Raw genomic sequence first — 24,654 nt, 5'->3', positions numbered from 1 at the left:
AACAAGCTGAGCAGGATTCTAAGATTACAGATCAAGAACAATCTAATGACAGTATCTCTGACAAGAAAGGAGGTGGAGCTGATCTTATTACACCTGAAGATTTCTATGATATTAGCCATAATGAGAATCAAATCTCTCATCAAGCTACTTATGCATTAGATGAGAACAAAGATGAGCACAGTGATGATCTAAGACAGGAACTGAAAATGGACGATTATATGTTAGCAAGAGACAGGGTCAGAAGAGAAATTAAGATTCCATCAAGGTTTGCATCTAATGAATTCACAGCTTTTGCACTAAATGTGGCTGAAATAATGGATTTGGAGGAGCCAACAACCTATGAAGAGGCTATGCATAGCAGAGACCGTGCACTATGGCTAAAAGCTATGCAAGATGAGTTCAAATCACTGATCAAAAACAATACATGGGGATTGGTTGATAAACCAAAAGACAAAAGAGTGATTGGTTGTAAATGGATATTTAAAAGGAAACCAGGAATTCCAGGAGTTGAAGGGCCAAGGTTCAACGCCAGATTAGTTGCTAAGGGATTTTCTCAAGTAGAAGGGATTGATTATCATGAAGTGTTTTCTCCTGTGGTTAAGCATTCATCCATCAGAATCTTACTTGCTATTACTGCAATACAAGACTTGGAGCTTGAGCAATTAGATGTCAAAACAGCTTTTCTACATGGTAATCTTGAAGAAAAGATTTTAATGACTCAACCTAAAGGTTTTGAAGTTGGACATAAATCTGGAAAAGTATGCTTGCTCCAAAAATCTCTATATGGTCTAAAACAGTCACCTAGACAGTGGTATAAACGTTTTGATGACTTCATGCTACAACAAGGCTATGTTAGATCGAAGTATGACAATTGTGTGTACTTCAGGAGACTTCTAAATCAGTCTTACATCTACCCATTAATCTATGTTGATGATATGCTTATAGCCTGCAAAGATCCTGAGGAAATCCAAAAGTTAAAGCTTCAGCTCAATAATTAATTTGAGATGAAAGATCTTGGCACATCAAAACAAATATTGGGAGTTGAAATTATGAGGGATAGACAGCAAAACTTTGTTATTATCACAAGAGAGGTACATAAACAAGGTTTTAAATCTCTTTAAAATGGCTGATGCAAGGGCAGTAAGTACTCCTATCGGTGCACATTTCAAGTTAATGGCAGTAAAGGAAGATCAAGAGGCACTTGAAGCTGTTCATATGAAAAATATTCCTTACTCTAATGCCGTAGGGAGTATCATGTATATGATAGTCTCAACAAGACCAGATATCTCATATGCATTAGGACTTGTTAGTAGATTCATGAGTAAACCCAGTCGAGAGCATTGGCAAGCAGTTCGATGGCTATTGAGATACTTGAAGGGAACTACTAAGCTAAAGTTAAAATACTCGAAGTCCAATACAAACATGTGTGAAGTTATTGGTTATTGTGATTCTGACTACGCAAGTGATCTTGACAAGAGAAGATCCATTTCAGGTTATGTGTTCACAGTTGGTGGCAATGTAGTAAGTTGGAAATCACATTAATTACTTTTACGAGTGGGGACTACTGGCCAGTATGCCGGGAACTCAAATCCAATCGGGTATTTCAAATGGTACCCGACACCAACTTGAAATACAAAGTCGGGTTTGGGTTTCTACCAAAACACGACATTTTCAAAAATTAGCCAACCCTGATTGGGTCGGTTCGGGTACCTGATACCCGAACCCAAAAGTCCACCCCTAATATTCGATTATCCATAAAGCTAGAGAGTAAACACACACAAAAATAACAATTTTCAGGCTCAACTCTCAATAGAATTAAAAATGAATCAAGTTCAACAGCCAACTAGCTTTGACGACAAATTTCAATGCTTGTAAAAGGAAAACATATCGACTGAACAACTTAAACATCAAGATGTCGCTCCCTTGGGTTTTGAAATAATTTTAGTGCAGAGTTTGAATTTCAAGAGAAAAAAACAATGATCCTTGCTTATCCATAAAGCTAGTGAGTGAACATACACAAAAATGACAATTTTTGGACTCAACTCTCACTAGAATTAAAAAAGGAGTTCATCAACCAACTAGCTTTTGACGACAAAAATCAATGTTTGTAAAAGAATATCATATTGACTAAATAACTGAAACATCCAGATGCCGCTCCCTTGGATTTCGCAAATTATTTCAGAAAACAGTTTGATTTTCAAGAGGAAAAATCAATGATCCTCGCTTATCATAAAGCTATTGAGTCAACATACACAAAAATGTCCATTTTCGAACTTAACTCTCAACAGAATTAAAAAGAAATCAAGTTCATTGATCCTCACTTATCCATACAGCTAGAGAGTAAACATTAAAAAAAGGGCAATTTTCGGGCACAACTCTAGGTATAATTAAAAAGTATCAAGTTCAACAGCCAACTGACTTTTGACGACAAAAATCAATGCTTGTAAAAAGAAATCATAACTTGATTAAAAATAAATAAATCATAACGACTGAATAGCTGACACACCCAAATGCCTCTCCCTTGGGTTTTGCAAATTATTTCATAACAGAATTTGATTTTCAAAAGAGGAAAAAAAAAACAATGATCCTTGCTTATCCATAAAGCTAGCGAGTAAACTTACACAAAAATGGTAATTTTCAGAGAGTAGAACTAAAAAGGGATCAAGTACAACGGCCAACTGGCTTTTGACGACAAAAATCAATGCTTGTAAAAAAAATCATATCAACTTAATGGTTGAAACATTCAGATGTCGCTCCTTGGGGTTTTGCATATTATTTACAGAGTTTGATTTTCAAGAGGAAATAAATGATCCTCGCTTATCCAGAAAACTAGCAAGTAAACATACACAATAATGGTAATTTTGGGACTCAACTCTCGGTAGAATTAAAAAGAGATCAAGTTCAACAACTAACTAGCTTTCGACGACAAAAAATAATGCTTGTAAAAGGAAATCATAACAACCGAATAGATGAAACATCCAGGTGTCGCTCCCTTGGGTTTTGAAAATTATTTCAAAATGAAGTTTGATTTTCTAAAGGAAAAAAACAATGATCCTCGCTTATCCATAAAGCTAGCGAGTGAACATACACAAAAATTGCCATTTTCGGACTCAACTCTCAGTAGAATTAAAAAGGGATCAAGTTTAATAGACAACTGGCTTTTGACGATAAAAATCAATGCTTGTACAATGAAATCATATCGACTGAATAGCTGAAACATCCAGATGCCGCTCCCTTAGGTTTTGCAAATTATTTCAGAACAGAGTTTGATTTTCAAGAGGAAAAAAAACTGTAGTGACCCTTACCCGGATCACCTACTAAACAGAACTTATGCATGCAATTTACTTAATTAAACAGATATCAGAATAAAACTGCGGAAACCATAAACAACATACAAGTAAAGGAATCTGTAATTTATCCAATAATATACAACCAAATCAAATAGCTGTATAAACCCAAACAACAGTAATAAAACCTAGACGAAGCTCCAGCTGGCCAACCACTGACTAGCCCCTCCTGGATCCACCCTCCTCATCCAATCGCAAACCTGCCCCATGGAATAGGGTGTCCAGAAAATACAGAGTACGAGACGTGAGCATAAAACGCTCAGTACGAGAGTATGAGTATACATGCATGCAAAGTGAACTCCCTATAGACTCGAGGTCAAGGATCAGATAAAAGAGACAGACCGGGCCTGGTATGTAGCACGCTGTGCCGTCGCTTCAGGAGGTGGCTCCCATACCGAGATAACCGTGGATACGCCGGACCCAAATCGATGGAAGTCCATCCACTAACAGGATAGGGTACAACCCTACTAACAGACATCTCGAAAGAGATACAACAAGATGCAAATGAGTGCAGCATAATATCATGGCATATAAATCATGCAGTCACATAATACATGCATACTCAGTCAGGATATCTCGAACAGTACTTTCGTACCTCAAAACAGTGCAAGCTCTACCAACTCTAGGTCCACGCCTATAGTCTGCTCTACACTGTCAAATGATACTACTATCATTAAAGTGCTCTAAAAGCCTTAACTAAGCTATTGCATACTCCTAAATATTTATAGGAAGCAAAAGCTATACCTTCGTCCGTCGTTAGCCCTTTGATGTCGATGCCTCCAGAACTTGGGCACAACTCCGCTACGACTACCGAACGCCCCGCCAACCTCCGGACCAAGCCTAAGAAGACTAGAACAGCTCCAAAGGACTAGAATGGAAAGGAGAACTCGGAATTGGCAAATGAAAGTGAAGTCTCGGCCTTCTATTTATAGACAACGATCGAAACTTCCGATCCTTGATCGGAACGTCCGAACCTCAATCGGAACGTCCGATCCTGCCATCGGAGCTTCCGAAGATCCTGATCTGCCACGTGTCAAAATATCACTTGTTGACTCCGGATAGGGGTGATCGGAGCTTCCGGTCCTGATCGGAGCTTCCGATCTTGCCACACGTCATGCGTGACGTAATATCGATCGGAGCTTCCGATCCTGTTCGGAGCTTCCGATCCTGATCGGAGCTTCCGAACTCGCCTTCGGAGCTTCCGAACTCTACCCAAGTAATTATGATTAATTCCTTAATTACTGATTTTGGTTACGGGCTACTACATTCTCCCCCACTTAAGATATTTCGTCCTCGAAATCAGATCTTAAGTACCGAATGCAAATACAGAATCAGAAACATTCTTTATTCAAATCAAACGTTTACAAAGTTTGCAACTGAATACAACTTTAAAGAATGAAATCAAAACAACTCAGGATGGTCTTTACGCATCCTGTCCTCAAGCTTCCAAGTAGCTTCCTCAGTGCCTCGGCGCTGCCACTGAACTAAAACCAAAGGAATGACTTTGTTCCGTAAAACCTTATCCTTATAATCCAGGATACGAAGAGGTTTCTCAACATAAGTCAAATCCTTGTCTACCTGAACCTCAGATCGCTGCAGAATATGAGATTCATCCGCCACATACCGTCGCAACAGAGATACGTGGAACACGTCGTGAATACTGGATAGATACGGTGGCAATGCTAGTCGATAAGCCAAATCGCCAATGCTCTCCAAGATCTCAAACGGACCGATAAATCTGGGAGACAACTTGCCCTTAAGGCCAAATCTGAGAATCTTGCGGAAAGGTGACACTCTCAGAAACACTTTCTCCCCGACCTCGAACTGCAAAGGCCTACGCTTGATATTAGCATAGCTAGCCTGACGATCCTGTGCAGTCTTAATCCGTTTCTTGATTTGATCAACAATGTCTATCGCTTGCTGGATAAACTCCGGTCCCTCAGCCTGTCTCTCCCCCACTTCTTCCCAGAAGAGTGGAGTACGACAACGTCGCCCATACAACGCCTCAAAAGGTGCCATCCCAATACTAGTGTGATAGCTGTTGTTGTAAGCGAACTCGATCAACGGCAAATGATCCTGCCAGGCTGAACCAAAATCCATGACGCACGCTCTAAGCATATCCTCTAACGTACGGATAGTGCACTCTGACTGACCATCAGTCTTCGGATGATAGGCTGTACTTAAACTGAGAGTAGTACCCATCGCACGCTGAACACTCCCCCAGAATCTAGAAGTAAACCTGGGGTCCCGATCACTGACAATGCTCACAGGCACTCCATGAAGTCGGACGATCTCCTAAATGTACATCCGTGCCATGCGATCCACAGAGTACTCTCGGCTATAGGCAATGAAATGCGCTGACTTGGTGAGTCGGTCCACCACAACCCAGATAGCATCACAGTTCTTCGGGGATACCGGCAAATGGGTCACAAAGTCCATAGTGATAAACTCTCATTTCCATTCAGGAATAGGCAGACTGTGAAGCAATCCTCCAGGTCGTCGATGCTCTGTCTTGACCTGTTGGCACACCAAACATCTCGAAACAAACTGATAAACACTGCGTTTCATTCCCTTCCACCAGAAACGAGTACGTAGATCCTTATACATCTTGTTGCTCCCAGGATGAATACTCAACTTAGTGCGATGCGCCTGAGACAAAATCTCCTCTCGCAACTCTTCATCCTGCGGAATCACAAGCCTACCAAACAAACACAGAAAGCCATCTGACTGATAATGAAATCCAGATGAGCTACCCTCGTTAGCTAGACGAGCTAAATGCTGGGTCTTCGAATCAGACATCTGAGCATCTCGGATCCGCGAATACAAGGATGGCTCAGATAATATCGCAAACATCTGGATACTCTGCATACCTTTCTTATGCTTGAAGGTAAAACCTGAAGTACAACAGTCACTGATCGCACTAGACATCGAACAAGTCTGAAGTGCGGATAGTCGCACCTTGCGACTCAAAGCATCAGCGGTGAGATTAGCAGCTCCTGGATGGTACTTAATCTCGCAATCATAGTCCTTAAGCAAGTCCATCCAACGTCTCTGCCTCATGTTCAACTCTGCCTGAGTGAACAAATACTTGAGACTCTTATGGTCGATGAAGATCTCAAATTTCTCGCCATATAGATAATGACGCCAGATCTTCAAAGCGAACACAATGGCTGCCAATTCCAAATCATGGACTGGGTAGTTGTCCTCGTGAAGCTTCAGCTGTCTAGAAGCGTATGCGATCACATGCCCATTCTGAGTCAGGGCACAAACTAACCCCTGAAGAGAAGCATCCGTGTAAACTACATACCCTCCAGATCCTGACGGTAATGCCAACACCGGCGCAGAAGTCAACCGCCGTCGAAGCTCACGGAAATTCTCCTCACACTCGGAGGACCACTCAAAATCCACACCCTTGCGGGTAAGCTGCGTCAACGATCGAGATAACTGAGAGAAGTTCAGAATGAAGCGACGATAATACCCTGCTAGACCCAGAAAACTACGGATCTCAGCAACTGTCGTCGGACGCGACCAATTAAGTACCGCTTCAATCTTGCTTGGATCAACAGAAATCCCTTCCCTGGATATGATATGGCCAAGAAAGACCACTCTATCCATCCAGAACTCACACTTGCTCAGCTTGGCGTACAACTGCTCATCTCGAAGAGTCTGTAGTACTAACCGCAAGTGAGAAACATGCTCTTCCGTATTACGCGAATAAACCAAGATGTCGTCAATGAAGACCACGACAAACTTGTCCAAGTACTCCCTGAAGACACGGTTCATCAAATCCATGAATATAGCCGGCGCATTAGTCAAACCAAATGGCATCACTAGGAACTCGTAATGCCCATAGCGAGTACGGAATGCAGTCTTGGCTACGTCCTGATCACGGACTCTCAACTGATGATACCCAGATCTCAAGTCAATCTTGGAGTAAACTGACGTGCCCTGCAGCTGGTCAAACAAGTCATCAATACGAGGCAACGGATACTTGTTCTTCACAGTGACTCGATTCAGCTGCCGATAATCAATGCACAGCCGCATCGACCCATCCTTATTCTTCACGAAGAGAACAGGAGCTCCCCAAGGAGATACACTAGGACGAATGTACCCCTTGTCCAAAAGATCCTGTAGCTGATTCTTCAACTCACGCATCTCTGACGGAGCCAGACGATACGGTGCTCTAGAAATAGGTGAAGTACCCGGCATCAACTCTATGTCAAACTCGACTTCCCTAGCAGGAGGAAAACCCGGAATCTCATCAGGAAACACATCTGGAAATTCATCCACAACAGGAATGCTCTCTATCCCAATACTCTCAGCGGACAAATCAACTGCATAGATAAGGTAGCCTTCCCTGCCAGACTCTAGAGCTCGACAGGCTCTCAAAGCTGATACCAAAGGCATCGGGGGTCGCGCTCCCTCACCATAGAAAAACCAACTCTCACTCCCCTCTGGATGAAAGCGTACTAATCTCTGATAGCAGTCCACTGAAGCTCGATAGGTAGTCAACATATCTATTCCCAGAATGCAATCAAAGTCGTCCATCGCCAGGACCATTAGATTCGCTAACAGAATGTTCCCTTCGAACTCTAAAGGGCAACCCATCACTAGACGCTTAGCCAAAGCAGATTGGCCCGTCGGAGTAGAAACAGACATCACTACGTCTAGTGCAATGCATGGTAACTTATGCCTCTTAACAAAACGTGCAGAAATGAAGGAATGAGATGCACCAGTGTCAATAAGTACAAGAGCAGGTATACCATAAAGCAGAAATGTACCTGCGATGACTTTCTCATTCTCCTCCATAGCCTGATCATGTCTCAGGGCAAACACCTGGCCAGAAGCTCGTGGCCTCAAATGAGAACTCCCAGCAGACTGTCCCTGCGACCTCTGCTGTACGGTGGCATGAGAACCAGATCCTGAACCAGATCCAGAACCGCCTCCCCCAGGCAGTGGACAATCCCTCCGGATATGACCAGTCTCTCCACAACGGAAACAAGCTCCAGAAGCTCTACGGCACTTGTCGGATGGATGGTTCTTCCCACAGTGATCACACTTGTCCTTCTTACCGTAACGAACAACACCTCCAGAACCAGAGGAAGAAGAAGATCCAGACTTCTTGAAAGTTTGGGCACGGGGACCCAAAGAACTAGCAGGCCTCGACTGAGGGAAAGACCTGTTCCGCCGTATGCTGTCCTCTGCCTGGTGACAACGGCTCACCAAACCCTCGTAGGACATGTCGTCGCCAACCGCCACAAGGTCATGGATCTCAGGGTTAAGGCCCTGAAGGAACAGATTATACTTCATCTCTGAGCTATCAGCAATCTCGGGGCAATAGGATAGCAGATCAAAGAACCTCTGCTGATACTCATCGATAGACATGGCTTCCTGTCGCAGACTCAGTAGCTCGCCTGCCTTCGACTGACGGAGTGAAGGAGGAAAATACCGCTTTTGGAAAGCTGTGCGAAACTCGGTCCAGGTGGCCACTCCTCTCGCCGCAACAAAAGGTGCAGAAGTAAACCTCCACCACCTGCGCGCACGCCCATCCAGAAGATAGCCAAGGGTCTCCACCTTCTGCTCCTCGGTGCATTGGAAAGTCTGAAAAGTCGTCTCCATGCGGTCTAACCAGTTCTCCGCATCCTTCGGAGACTCACCTCCAACTAAGGGCTTAGGACCCATAGCTAAGAATCGACGCACAGTGAAACGCTCGTCGTCATGATGACGATGACGCCGTTCTCGACGAGGCTCCCGGTCGGCATCACCCCAACGCCCACCAACACTGCCATGAGAACTCCGGTCGTCACGATTTGACATCTACAAAAATATCTCAAGATGAGACTAAATCCCAAGAATTCTTTTGCATGCTCTGATACCAAAAATGTAGTGACCCTTACCCGGATCACCTACTAAACAGAACTTATGCATGCAATTTACTTAATTAAACAGATATCAGAATAAAACTGCGGAAACCATAAACAACATACAATCCCAAGTAAAGGAATCTGTAATTTATCCAATAATATACAACCAAATCGAATAGCTGTATAAACCCAAACAACAGTAATAAAACCTAGACGAAGCTCCAGCTGGCCAACCACTGACTAGCTCCTCCTGGATCCACCCTCCTCATCCAATCGCAAACCTGCCCCATGGAATAGGGTGTCCAGAAAATACAGAGTACGAGACGTGAGCATAAAACGCTCAGTACGAGAGTATGAGTATACATGCATGCAAAGTGAACTCCCTATAGACTCGAGGTCAAGGATCAGATAACAGAAACAGACCGGGCCCTGGTATGTAGCACGCTGTGCCGTCGCTTCAGGAGGTGGCTCCCATACCGAGATAACCGTGGATACGCCGGACCCAAATCGATGGAAGTCCATCCACTAACAGGATAGGGTACAACCCTACTAACAAACATCTCGAAAGAGATACAGCAAGATGCAAATGAGTGCAGCATAATATCATGGCATATAAATCATGCAGTCACATAATACATGCATACTCAGTCAGGATATCTCGAACAGTACTTTCGTATCTCAAAACAGTGCAAGCTCTACCAACTCTAGGTCCACGCCTATAGTCTGCTCTACACTGTCAAATGATACTACTATCATTAAAGTGTTCTAAAAGCCTTAACTAAGCTATTGCATACTCCTAAATATTTATAGGAAGCAAAAGCTATACCTTCGTCCGTCGTTAGCCCTTTGATGTCGATGCCTCCAGAACTTGGGCACAACTCCGCTACGACTACCGAACGCCCCGCCGACCTCCGGACCAAGCCTAAGAAGACTAGAACAGCTCCAAAGGACTAGAATGGAAAGGAGAACTCGGAATTGGCAAATGAAAGTGAAGTCTCGGCCTTCTATTTATAGACAACGATCGGAACTTCCGATCCTTGATCGGAACGTCCGAACCTCAATCGGAACGTCCGATCCTGCCATCGGAGCTTCCGAAGATCCTGATCTGCCACGTGTCAAAATATCACTTGTTGACTCCGGATAGGGGTGATCGGAGCTTCCGGTCCTGATCGGAGCTTCCGATCTTACCACACGTCATGCCTGACGTAATATCGATCGGAGCTTTCGATCCTGTTCGGAGCTTCCGATCCTGATCGGAGCTTTCGAACTCGCCTTCGGAGCATCCGAACTCTACCCAAGTAATTATGATTAATTCCTTAATTACTGATTTTGGTTACGGGCTACTACAAAAACAATGATCCTCGCTTATTATAAAGCTAGAGAGTCGACAACATACACAAAAATGACAATTTTTGGACTCGACTCCCAACAGAATTAAAAAAGAATCAAGTTCAACATCCAACTTGCTTTTGACGAGAAAAATCAATGATTGTAAAAAGAAATCATAATGACTGAATAACTGAAACATCCATATGTCGCTCCCTTGGATTCTGCAAATTATTTCAGAAAAAAGTTTAATTTTCAAGAGGGAAAAAACAATGATACTCAATTATCCATACAACTAGCGAGTAAATATTAAAAAAATGATACTTTTCGGGCATAACTCTCGGTAGAATTAAAAAGGTACCATGTTCAAAAACCAACTGAATTTTGATGACAAAAATCAATGCTTGTAAAAAATAATCATAACTTGATAAAAAAAAAAAAAAAAAGGAAATCATAACGACTGAATAGCTGAAACATCCAAATGTCGCTCCTTTGGGTTTTGCAAATTATTTCACAACAGAGTTTGATTTTCAAGAGTAAAAAAAAAAAAACAATGATCCTTGTTTGTCCATAAAGCTAGCGGTTAAACATACACAAAAATAAAAAATTTCAGAGTCAACTCCCATTAGAACTAAAAAGGGATCAAGTTCAACAGTCATTTGGCTTTTGTCGACAAAAATCAATGTTTATAAAAATAATCATATCGCCTGAATGGTTGAAACATCCAGATGCCGCTCCCTTGGATTGCATATTATTTCATAACAGAGTTAGATTTTCAAGAGGAAAAAAATGATACAACTCGCTTATCCATAAAGCTAGCAAGTAAACATACACAAAAATGGTAATTTTCGGACTCAACTCTCAGTAGAATTAAAAAGAGATCAAGTTCAACAATCAACTAGCTTTTGATGACAAAAATTAACGCTTGTAAAAGAAATCATAACTGAATAGTTGAAACATCCGATGCCGCTTCCTTGGGTTTTTCAAATTATTTCAAAACAGAGTTTGATTTTCAAGATGAAAAAAAACAATGATCATTGCTTATCAATAAATCTAGCGAGTTAACATACACAAAAATGATAATTTTTGGATTCAACTCTCAATAGAATTAAAAAGGATGAAGTTCAACAGCCAACTGGCTTTTGGTGACAAAAATCTTCTTGTACAAGGAAATTATAACGATTGAATAGCTGAAACATTCAGATGTCTTACCCTTAGGTTTAGCAAATTATTTCATGATAGAGTTTGATTTTCAAATTTCAAGAGAAAAAAACAATGATCACGAGGATGCCCATAAAGCTAGAGATCGAATAAACATACACAAAAAATGGCAATTTCCATACTCAGCTCTCGGGAATTAAAAAGGGATAAGTTACAAAATTATTTGTTTAAAAAGTAAACATACTTATCCCTTGTTTTTTCATTTTTTAAAGATAGATAGTAGTTATAAAATTAAGTTAATGTTTAAATGGGGTTAATGTTTTAAAATTAGTTTAAGATTGATTTGATGATTTAATAAGTATATTAATAACGACGTTAATATTTTAATTATATTCATAAATAATTAAGATTTATATTTTGTTATTTGAAGTAAATATAGATAATAATTTTATTTTGTTCATATATAATTTTTATAAATAAAATAATAGGGAATATATTTACAGTTAAGTTAAGTTAAGAGTTGATTAGTTGAAGAAGTATACATTTAATACAAAATTATATAATTTTAAAGTTAAAGTTAAAGCCCAGGCTCCGGCCCAATTACATAGGTATAGTATATATATATATATATATATATATATATATATATGTTGAAAATATATTATATTATATTAGAATTGTTGAAAATTGAGTTGTATTATTTTGAAAATTAGTGTGTGATGATGTAGATGATGATGATTTAATTTTTGGACTAATCTCCCATTGAGATCTATAAATAGGTCTCTCCATTTGTGTAGAAAAACACAATTTGAGAGAATAATTTAAAGCGTGGAGTTTGAGAATATTTTGAGTTTTTGAGTTTTATAAATTTTACTTTTCACAACACGTTATCAGCACGATCGCTCGAAGGTTCTCTATAATTTTCGACGCTCCAAAATACAAGAAGAAGTCAAATATATTCAACAAGTAAGAATTTTTATTTTACTGTTTATATATTTTTATTGTGTATATATTAATATATAATATCATGTTATGAATTTTTTTAAAAAACTTGTTATAAATCCTGGGAGGATGTTAAAACGACATCCCACACTCCCGGTAAGGGATACGACAAGTATAAAAGCCTCTAAGGTTTTTAAATATTATAATCATATTTGTATAATGTCATGTTATTATATAAAAGGTTTTCTATGACACCGATCTTATAATAATGTGATATGATATACTATACCTGACTTTATACTAACTATATTGGTATAATTTCACAATATTATATAAAAAGCTGTCTACGACACCGATCTTATAATAATATGATATGATATACATAATTATTTAATTGTGATTATCATTATATGCATTGTATCATTATCACAAATTTTTATTCAACACATACTCGATTTTTATTTACCCCCAACGGTCACAAACGGCTAGTTTTTGGCCTATAAATATTTTCACTCAAACTCATTTTCAATCACACCAAAATTCATTTTTCATCTCAAAATATTTTCTCCTCGGTTTTTTTCGAAAAAGAAGATGGAATTTTTGGTTTTTCTAAGGATATTTTTCATAACGATTATGATCATCATGCTCACAAGTTTTGTACTCACCAGCGATTTTCCACCACATGCTTTTTCTCTATTTGTACACTTACTTGTACTCATCGTTTATCCATTATTTTGTATTGTCATATTAATGGAAATTAACTAATAAAATGCATTGTTATTTTTCTAGTACCACCATGTCAAACTTGGCAAAGCTTGAATTCGTTGCACTCGATATCACTGGATTATATGCTATGGACTCTTGATGTTGAGATGCATCTTGAGTCATTGGGTCTAAGTGAAAGCATTAAAGAAAATAATATATCAACCTCACAAGATAAAGCAAAAACTATGATTTTCTTGCGCCGACATCTTGATAAAGGGTTGAAATGTGAGTATCTCACCGAAAAAGACCCAATGACTTTATGGAAAGGGCTGAAAGAAAGATTTGAGCATATAAGGGAAGTGATACTCCCGACCGCCCGTGATGAATGGAATACGTTGAGATTCCAAGAATTTAAAAAAGTCAGTGATTATAATTCTGTGATGTATCGAATAGTCTCGCAATTAAAATTCTGTGGACTTGAAGTCACAGAGATGGAAATGCTTGAGAAAACATTTTTCACTTTTCACGCATCGAATATAACTCTACAACAACAGTATAGAGTGCGTGGATTTTCGAGATATTTCGAACTAATCGCATGTCTTCTTGTGGCAAAAAAGAACAACGAATTGTTATTAAAAAATCATCAATCCCGACCCACTGGATCAATGGCATTTCCTGAAGCAAATGTCGTAATGAAAAATGAAAACCAAAATCAAAGGAATAGACCAGATTTTGGTCGTGGACGAGGACGTGGGCGTGGACGTGGACGTAGAAATGACCGTGGTCGTGGACGCAGTCGTGGATATGAAAATAATCGAGATAGTTATTTCAGTAACTCATCTCAAAAGAGCGTCACGCACCACCCACTAAAAAGGCAGCATGAAAACATGAGTGAAAATGAAAATCACTCAAAAAGAATCGAGAGTGTTTGTTATAGATGTGGCACTCCGGGACATTGGTCACGAACTTGTCGAGCCCCCGAGCACCTTTGTAAGCTCTATAAAGAATCGATAAAGGGGAAAGGAAAAGAGACCAATTTTGTTGAAAATAGTGACCATTTAATTGGTTCAACTAGTTTCAGTGCTGCAGATCTTTTGAATGATTTCGAAGACATTGATTAAAAGATTGGTGGGACTAGATTGTAACAAATTTGTATTTTTCATGCATTTTTGTATTATAAAGCATGTTATATTTTACATTTGTATTGTACTTAATTTTTCTTTATTACATTTTTGTGAAGTTTGATATGGAAAATGCTATGAGCAAACATGGAAATAATATAATGGAAATTTGCATACCGGATAGTGGTACAACGCATACTATTCTGCGAGATGAAAGATATTTCTTGGAACTAAAACCAACAAAAACAATGGTGAATACAATATCAGGTCCTGTAGACTTGATTGAAGGTTTTGGTAAAGCGAAATTTTTGTTACCTAATGGTACAAAATTTTTGATAAATGATGCTTTATATTCACCACGATCGAAAAGAAATTTGTTGAGTTTTAATGACATATATTCTCATGGGTATGATACTGAGACAATGACTGATGGAAATCAGAAATATATGTGTCTTACCACATATAAGTCAGGAAAGAAATTTGTAGTTGAGAAACTACCAATGCTCCCTACTAGATTGCATTATACACATATAAGTCCAATTGAATCAAATATGGTGATGGATAATTCATCAATATTAACAAATTGGCATGATCGATTGGGACATCCTGGTTCAACAATGATGCGAAGAATTATTGAAAATACACATGATCATCCACTGAAAGACCAGAAGATCTTTCAGAATAATAAGTTTCAATGTAAAGCATGTTCACTTGGAAAACTTATTATAAGACCATCACCAGCTAAAATCCAAACTGAATCACCCATATTTCTTGAACGTATTCAGGGTGATATTTGTGGGCCAATTCATCCACCATGTGAACCATTTCGATACTTTATGGTATTGATCGATGCCTCTAGCAGATGGTCACATGTATGCTTATTGTCAACTCGGAATGTGGCATTTGCAAGATTGATGGCTCAAATAATAAAATTGCGAAATCAATTTCCCGATTATACAATCAAGAAAATAAGACTTGATAATGCTGGAGAATTTACATCCCAGACTTTCAATGATTATTGTATGTAAATGGGAATCACTGTTGAACATCCTGTAGCTCATGTTCATACGCAAAATGGATTAGCTGAATCATTGATTAAACGTCTACAACTGATTGCTAGACCAATGATTATGAAAACAAAACTCCCTATTTCTATATGGGGACATGCAATTTTACATGCTGCGGCATTAATTCGCATCAGACCAAGTGCATATCATAAATTCTCCCCATTGCAACTTGCATTTGGTAAAGAACCAAATATCTCTCATCTAAGAATTTTTGGATGTATGGTGTATGTGCCTATTGCACCACCTCAACGATCAAAAATGGGTCCTCAAAGAAAAATCGGTATTTATATCGGTTATGATAGTCAATCAATCATTCGATATCTTGAGCCTCAGACAGACGATGTGTTTACAGCACGCTTTGCTGATTGTCATTTTAATGAAGAAATATTCCCAGTGTTAGGGGGAGAAAAGAAACACATCGAAAAAGAAATCACATGGTATGTACCATCATTGTTACATTTGGATCCAAGGACCAAACAATGTGAAAAAGATGTACAGCAAATTGTACATTTGCAAAGAATAGCAAATCAAATGCCAGATGCATTTGCAGACACAAAAGGGGTGACAAAATCATATATACATGCTGTAAATGCCCCAACTCGAATTGAAATTCCAAAGAAACAGATTGAAAACACTCATGATGTCATGAAACGCCTGAAGCGTGGAAGGCCAGTCGGTTCCAAGGATAAAAATCCTCGGAAAAGAAAAGGCATAGAGAAGCACGATGATCATAAAATAGAAAATGGTGTTCCAGAAGAAACACCTGATGATGAAAATGTTCTGTCAGAACCACAAACTGACGAGAATTGTGAAATCTCTATCAATTATATTAATACTGGAAAAATATGGAACCGAAAAGACATAGAAGATATTGATGAGATATTTTCTTATAATGTGGCTTGTGACATCATAAATGAAAATGAGGATCATGAACCAAAATCTTTTGGTGAATGTAAAATTTGTCATGATTGGGCCAAATGGAAAGATGTCATCCAGGTTGAATTGGATTTCCTGAATAAACGTAATGTTTTTGGACCTATAGTCCTCACACCTGAAGGTGTAAAACCTGTTGGATACAAATGGTATTTTATTCGAAAGCGAAATGAGAAAAATGAAATAGTCAGATATAAAGCTAGACTTGTTGCACAAGGTTTTTCTCAAAGGCCTAGAATTGATTATGAAGAAACGTATTCTCCTGTTATGGATGCAATTACGTTTCGATATTTGATTAGTTTGGCAGTTTCTGAAAATTTGGAAATGTGTCTTATGGATGTTGTTACAGCTTACTTATACGGATCACGTGATAGTGATATATACATGAAAATCCCTGAAGGATTTAAGATGCCTGAAGCACAAAGTTCAAAACCCAGAGAATTTTATTCTGTAAAATTGCAAAGATCATTATATGGGTTGAAGCAATCAGGCCGAATGTGGTATAATTGGTTAAGTGATCACTTGATGAAAAAGGGATATGTAAATAATCCAATATGCCCTTGTATTTTCATCAAGAAAACAACATCCGGATGTGTAATTATTGCTGTATATGTTGATGATTTAAACATCATTGAAATGAATAAAGAAATTCAAGAAGTTATGATGTACTTGAAAGAAGAATTTGAAATGAAGGATCTTGAAAAAACCAAGTACTGTCTAGGTTTGCAAATCGAACAAAAAGAATGTGGAATTTTTGTTCACCAGGCAAATTATACAGAAAAGATCTTTAAACGTTTTAATATGGATAAATCAAATCCATTAAGTACTCCAATGGTTGTAAGATCATTAAACATAGAAAATGATCCATTCCGTCCATGTGAGGATGATGAAGTTATTCTTGGTCCAGAAGTACCATATCTAAGTGTCATTGGTGCCCTTATGTATCTTGCAAATTGCACTAGACCTGATATATCTTTTGCTGTAAATTTATTGGCAAGATTCAGTTCATATCCAACAAAGAGACACTGGAACGGAATTAAACATATATTCCGTTATCTACGAGAAACGACATATTTGGGACTTTTGTACTCAAAAGATACCAATCAAAGTATCATTGGTTATGCTGATGCTGGATATTTATCTGATCCACATAAGGCACGTTCCCAAACCGAATATGTATTTACTCGTGGAGGCACCGCAATTTCTTGGCGTTCACAGAAACAAACACTCGTAACAACTTCATCAAATCACGCCGAGATTATTGCATTACATGAAGCAAGTCGTGAATGTGTGTGGTTAAAATCAATGACACAACATATCCAAACTTCTTGTGGATTATCAGTAGACAAGAAGCCTGTGTTGTATGAAGACAATGTTGCATGTATTTCTCAAATGAAAGAAGGATACATCAAAAGTGACAGAACCAAACATATCCCCCCAAAGTTCTTTGCCTACACTCAAGAGCTTGAGAAGAATAAAGATATTGATATCTGTTACATTCAATCAAGTGAGAACTCATCAGATCTCTTCACAAAGGCACTTTCCACGACTATATTCAGAAAGCATATATACAACATTGGGATGCGCAATCTACGGAATATGTGAAGAATCACTCATATTAACATGAGGGAGAGTTTACGTGGCTGCACTCTTTTTTTCTTGCTATGGTTTTTATCCCACTGGGTTTTTTCTAGTAAGGTTTTTAACAAGGCAGCATAAAATACGTAATAAAGACAATCATCATATGACGATCATCATCACAAGGGGGAGTGTTGAAAATATATTATATTATATTAGAATTGTTGAAAATTGAGTTGTATTATTTTGAAAATTAGTGTGTGATGATGTAGATGATGATGATTTAATTTTTGGACTAATCTCCCATTGAGATCTATAAATAGGTCTCTCCATTTGTGTAGAAAAACACAATTTGAGAGAATAAATTTAAAGTGTGGAGTTTGAGAATATTTTGAGTTTTTGAGTTTTATAAATTTTACTTTTCACAACAATATATATATATATATATATATATATATGAGAGAATTTTTAAAATGACCGTTTATAAGTATCTATAATCAATTTTGGCCTTAATTTAGCTATTTTTTCAAATTAGCCTTTTAATCATCTCAAGTTACAAATTTATCTCTTAAACCCTATTATCACTTACTATCACCGATTTATCATTCTTATTTTTTTTCTCTTTGCTTCCACCAACAAAACATTAAATCCAAGATACGAAATCTCATGTTTTGTGGTTTTGATTTTTTATTTATCTTATATTTTATTTTAGTGTAGTGAAAAAGTCACAAATTTCATTATATTATCTTCTCCCTCTCCTAGACTCTCACCGCCAACCATCAAATCAAATCAAGGGAGGTAATCTCTTTTTCTTTTTGCATCATTTTTTATGTGTTTTTATATCATGTTTTAATGTATTGAAAATTCATGATGAATATCAGATTATATAATTTTTTATGAAATATTGATAAGTATATCACACAAAGCTAATTGTTAGAGTAATGTTATCTACGTGCAGTAATTAGTAATTGGAGAGTAGAGATTGATACATTGATATAGTTGTGGGGTTCGGCTCTAATAGCGGTGTTGAATCATATGCATATTGTGAAAAATATTGTGTTAATTTAAAAGACATTTTAAACAATATTTTTACGAGCCAATTTTTTTCCTTCCAAATATAGTGTTGTAAATCTCTCTTAATTTATTGAGTGAGTTATAGTAATAGAATCTACTAATTTAGAACATGTTTAAAAGGATATTTTAGGATTTTAAATTTATGGAAGGCTATACTGCAAAATATTTGATGAACAAGGCTATTTTTAAAAATATGGTTTGGAAGTAGGCTAGAATCCTTAAATTCTCTATATATATTTATGTTTAGCCCAAATTTAAAATAGTCTAGCCCAAATATAATTTTTGATTTTTTTTTAACTTGGGCTCTGCGGAACAAAACATTCTCTGCTTCTTTCAAAATTGCTAGTATGCGTCTCTGCAAGAAGAGGAGAGAGTTTCGATTTTTGAGGAGATAAAACCATTGAAGCTTTCGGTTTTGAAAAAATTTAGCCACCCCTTATTTATTTTCTGGCTCCGCCCCTGACAGATATATTGAGAAAATAAAAAGAAGAAGATTCTATCAAAAGTACATTAAGTTACTCATATACATGTAATAATATAACTGCTTCGAAATAATTAACCGACTCCTAACTATATCCATGAACCAACCGTCTCCGACTATATCTATTAACTCTAATAGGTTGAAAATCACTTAACTAACATGACCCAATTTCATTAGTTAAAGTACACTCAAGAAATTGAAATCGGGCTAGTCTTCACTTCATTTTTTTTCCTTTTTAATATATATATATATATATATATATATATATATAATTATGATCCTGCACATATATATATATATATATAATTATGATCCTGCACACTAGTGTGCAGGATTTCATGTGCATCACGTGATGTTCGCGCGAACATCTTGACTTTTTTTAAAAAAAATGGACGTCAGCGTGATGCTAGCGCATGTGCACGGCATGATGTTCGCGCGAACATTATGCCGTGCACATGCGCTAACATCACGCTGTGCAGGGAAACATTACTATATATATAGAGAGAGAGTTTTGCTATGCTGCCCATCTACGGTGCCCACCTTCATGTCCACCTATTAGGTGGCACTCATCCATTGGATGAACCATTTGTATATGATTCATCTCATCCATTGGATGATTGACACCTCATAGATGGGCATGAAGGTGGGCACCGGAGGTGGGCAGCATAGCAAAACTATATATATATATATATATACACATGGAGATCTTTATTAAGGCTATTGCCCATTAAACCAAGGCAAGGTCCTATAGGGCCCAAGCCTTATATCTCAAAAATTTATGTCATTCTCAATATTAGCTTTCAATTTTATATTCAAGCACTCTTATACATCTTTGCATTTTCTTTGGTGTATAATTCATTGATTTGCATTAAAATGTTTTCACCGGGTGATCTTTGATGTCTTTGTAACTATCCACCAAGATAGTTCTTTAGGTTCATTGAAACGATCATTCTTTGAGATCAAGACATCGTAAAAGATGAAACACGCGTTACTATGAAATGAATGATGTACTAATGTTATTTATTTTTATGTTTATTTTGGGACATTTAGATTTTAATATCCATAATATAACTTTATGTTTCGATTCCAGTCAAACTTGGACATAAGATGTTGATAAAAAGCTGGACAAGTGTACTATGGACCCTACTAATCAATTTTGAGCATTTGGATTTTCCTTTAGAATATTATACTTTGTGCTAACATGAACCTAACCGTTAATACACATAAGTAAATTGTAAACTTCAATCAATTTTTGGAATTCCTTTCACCTTTCACCATGGTATATCCATTTTATGCGAGTGCATATGTTTGTATGTAATACATATAATAAAGGGGAGAATGTGTAAAAAAACAAAAAAAGAAATTCATTACGAAATAAAGAATTACAAATCCGGAAAGAGATCTGCAGTCTTGCGATAAATAAATCTTCTTTCACGAAATTTATTTACATAAAATCCTCATGAGTCTTGCAATAAATAAATATATATATATATAATCACATTGCTCTTGCCAATGAATTTACCATCGAAGCTTGGCTGGAAAATACTGCAATAAATATGTAGATTTGATACAAGTTAGAGAGAAGAAAAATCAAAGTTCATAATTATAATTTAAGTTGCAAAAAAAATTTATTTGTTTACCTTCTCAATAAGTGAGAGGTAGTATGGTTTCACTTTTTCCACATCAACTCGAACTTTGCTCTTACTGTACAAGTCATACTTGCTGCAATTTTATTAAATAAATGTTAAAAAAATTGCCTTCAATTAAACCATATTATATATAATAGTAATAATAATACTAATAATAATAAAAAATTCCCAAAAATCTTACTTAAAAATATGCAGCCATTTCAGGTTCTCTTTATCCTCCTCATTCATCAAGTGTGTGTATGCTCCAGCTCTGTGCAAGGCTGCAACCATCCATGCCAATAAATCAATTAGAAATCTTTTAATAAATTAATCAATTGCAAATTTTAAATTTTCATTAATTACATAAAAAAGATGATGTAATTCTTACGATAAAATGAATGGTATCGGATGACGAACAATGCAGCCGAAGGTAGAGTGGTTCCATTTTCCTTAGCCACCTAAAAAATTTTTGGAAAAAAAAACTCATAAATCGCAATTATATAATTTATCCGAAATTTAAAAATTTTGGCGACAAATTTATAAATTTTTCGAGCATAATAATTACCAAATACATATAGTCGTCGTGCCCAAACGACATCAAGACGTTCTCTAATCCACAACCCTCTTGATAAATTCCATTTTTGATGTTGTAAGTAGGGTTCTGAAGGTCAGGATTTGTCTTGAAATACTGCATCAAATCGAGTTGATATTTTAATTATTAATCATACTAGAAGCCAATAATTGAACAATAACTAATTTTGGCGCGTGGAATTAAATGAAACCATATATAAAATAATTTCGTTTTCTCCTACGGGGTAGGAGAGAATACGATCTAAATTCGGTAGAGATCCACAATAATCCAGTGATTTTTGTGAAGGAAAAACCGAGCAGCGCTTTTTAAAAGTTCTTTCAAACACTAACTTAGTGTTTGTAACCTCGATGAAAAAATTCATAATCGAGATAGATGGGACCACAACAATCCAATGGTCGATAGCTTAAAATTTACCTTGTGATGTACAATGGATTCATCAAAGGAACAGCCAACAGGGAAAGTGTCACCAACAACAGCCCATTGAGGCAGGGCTCCAAATCTAGGAAGAAGCAGCACTTTTCCAAGATCTGCATAAAATGGTTACCATTCATCAATTCTAAGCTGTATTCATAAAAAGTTACAAGTTACACTGCATTATAACATATTTTGGTGTCGAAAATCAAAATCCGGCCTATGTATGCATAGACTGAATACGTACCATGAATGAGGGCGGTCAAGTGCAACCAGTCGTCGTCGGGGTAATCTTTCCTGATTGCCTCGGCAGTCTGCAGCAGATGCTCGATTTGGGGCTCGTCCAAATCGGGATCGCTATCGTCCACCACGTCGTTCAGAAGCTCACAACATTCCCATATGCTCATCTCTAGCTTGTCGAGTTTGCTATATTCTTCTCTCATTTTCTTCACCTGCATCGATCATTTGTAAATATTAATTAATAACTTCAGCCATCTAATGTACATACGACAAGTAAACGTCACTTCAGCGATGTTCACATAGACGTCTACATGTATAAACGAACTTACGAATTCAACTGTTTGATTAATGTGGTTGACGCGGTAAAATTCCTCCACGGTCTTTTGCCTTTCACTTTCAGCATTGTAGTCCCTGCAATTAGGGAAAGCCCATTTGAGTACATCACCTAAATATGTTAAGATATTGTATTTAATTTATTTGACACTATGTATAGATATATACTAAATACGTCATTTTTCTTTTCACAATTTTTCTACCAAAATACTACAATATAATTTTTTAAAAAAATTTAATAATAGTTAATGCGGCCAAGTGGCTCAAGCTAGCTAAAGAAGATAGAGTTTTTCATTCACAAAATTTTCACTCTCCCAAACACTATTTAATTTAAATATTGATAAATGCTATTTGCTAACTAAGGTAGAGCTTTTTCTTTAGTGATAAATGCTATTTAAATAGTGATAAATGTATGGCCCACATTATTATGAAAACAGAATATACAAATTAAATTGTTGTGATCCTATATTCCTATGGTATCATAAAAAACTTATCCATCATCCATGTCCCACGTAATCTCCTTGATAATATATCTACATCTCTTTCTTTCTTTTTTTTTTTTTTTTTTTACAAAAAACATATCTCTTTCTATCTTATTAAAATTAAACAATAGTTATTATCAAATTTTAAATTGCAAATTCAAAATGAAAAATTTATCATGTTGCCCGTCTCCAATTTCTTCGTGTTTCTTTAAAAATGTCAAAATCAGAGTTTTTATCCATCCTTATCTCTCGAAACACTTTAAAATACCGTACGATACCGAAATTTTTTAGATTTTTGGTATTTCGGTATACTCGCGATATTCGTAACCACCCCACACTTCCATACCTCCACCCACCCCCTAAAAAAAATGCATAGTACATTATAATATTTATGTACCATATTGCACTCATATCGAGTATAGATTGGAGGCTAGCATATATCGGCAATGTCGTATATTTTTCTAGACACCAAATGTGAAACAGATAGATACATAGATAATAAACCCCATTTTTTAAAAAAAAAAAAAAATTTGATATACACATTGATTCTGAGTTTTTGTGAGTTTATTCAACACCTTTTTTTTCAGAAAAGTAAATAAATATGAATCGAACATATAAAAAAAATGACCTGAAAGATTTGCCAAAAGAATTGATTTCGGGCGCTTCGAATTTCAAATCCGAATCCAATTTGGGCATCACAAACCCTCCATCCAACACGAGGTCATTCGCATCATCATCATCATCGCATGGGACTTTCTTCTCGTCGATGTCGAACTCTACATATGAAACAATTATATATCATCAATTAATCAAAATTTAAAAAAAAAATGCATGTATATGACTATTATAATTATAATTATTATAATCAAATGTATACCAAGAGGAGGCTGCTCGATGAGGATCGTCATCGTCTTAAAGAAATAGAGACCAACAAGCGAAAATGGACAAAAGGAAGAATACCTAAAAATGTATGTATAAATACTAAAAAAGAGGGGTGCGTGTGGGATGGGGAGAAAAGAGAGGGGGGATATTTATAGTGGGATACGAAATGTCCTTGATTGACAATTTTTAAGGTTTCGAGTCCTCAACTCGAATATCTTAGTCAAAATTTATAGGTTTCCCCCAAAAGATATGACGTCACGGTCTCCCAGCCTCTAGGGATCCGCGTGTGGAGCACCGCGGGCGTGGAGAGACGAAGGTGTAGTTCACGCGCGTTTTCGTGCGTGGGGAGAGATGGGGAGATAATAATTGGGGGTGAGTCAGATGAACGTGTACTGATTGTTATGTTTATCGAAATTACAGCATGGCCTGACGCGGAGTTGAGTCATATCCGACGTCGTTTCGCGGGGGTAGGTGATTCAACGGCTGA

The 24,654-nt window shown here is 37.1% G+C and overlaps 2 protein-coding genes across 2 annotated transcripts; one reads left to right on the top strand and one right to left on the bottom strand.

Annotated features, from left to right (window-relative positions):
- The first annotated feature begins 1,122 nt into the window (after positions 1-1,122).
- LOC140888357 (secreted RxLR effector protein 161-like) lies at positions 1,123-1,542 on the top strand. The gene has a single exon (XM_073296036.1). It carries the CDS (start codon positions 1,123-1,125, stop codon positions 1,540-1,542), a length of 420 nt encoding a protein of 139 aa, XP_073152137.1.
- Positions 1,543-20,942: 19,400 nt separating this feature from the next.
- Positions 20,943-24,322, bottom strand: LOC140887025 (inositol oxygenase 4-like). Its single transcript, XM_073294026.1, has 10 exons — positions 24,163-24,322; positions 23,914-24,061; positions 22,800-22,881; positions 22,478-22,682; positions 22,234-22,346; positions 21,793-21,915; positions 21,616-21,685; positions 21,430-21,508; positions 21,240-21,321; positions 20,943-21,144 (listed from the first exon to the last, which is right to left on the bottom strand). Exons 1-10 carry the CDS (start codon positions 24,191-24,193, stop codon positions 21,118-21,120), a joined length of 960 nt encoding a protein of 319 aa, XP_073150127.1. The 5' UTR covers positions 24,194-24,322; the 3' UTR covers positions 20,943-21,117.
- Between the last annotated feature and the right edge of the window lie 332 nt (positions 24,323-24,654).

The sequence above is a fragment of the Henckelia pumila genome, chromosome 3 (genome assembly GCF_033568475.1).
Source record: "Henckelia pumila isolate YLH828 chromosome 3, ASM3356847v2, whole genome shotgun sequence".
NCBI classification, from domain to species: Eukaryota; Viridiplantae; Streptophyta; class Magnoliopsida; order Lamiales; family Gesneriaceae; genus Henckelia; species Henckelia pumila.
This window is presented reverse-complemented; position numbering and strand designations above follow the sequence as displayed.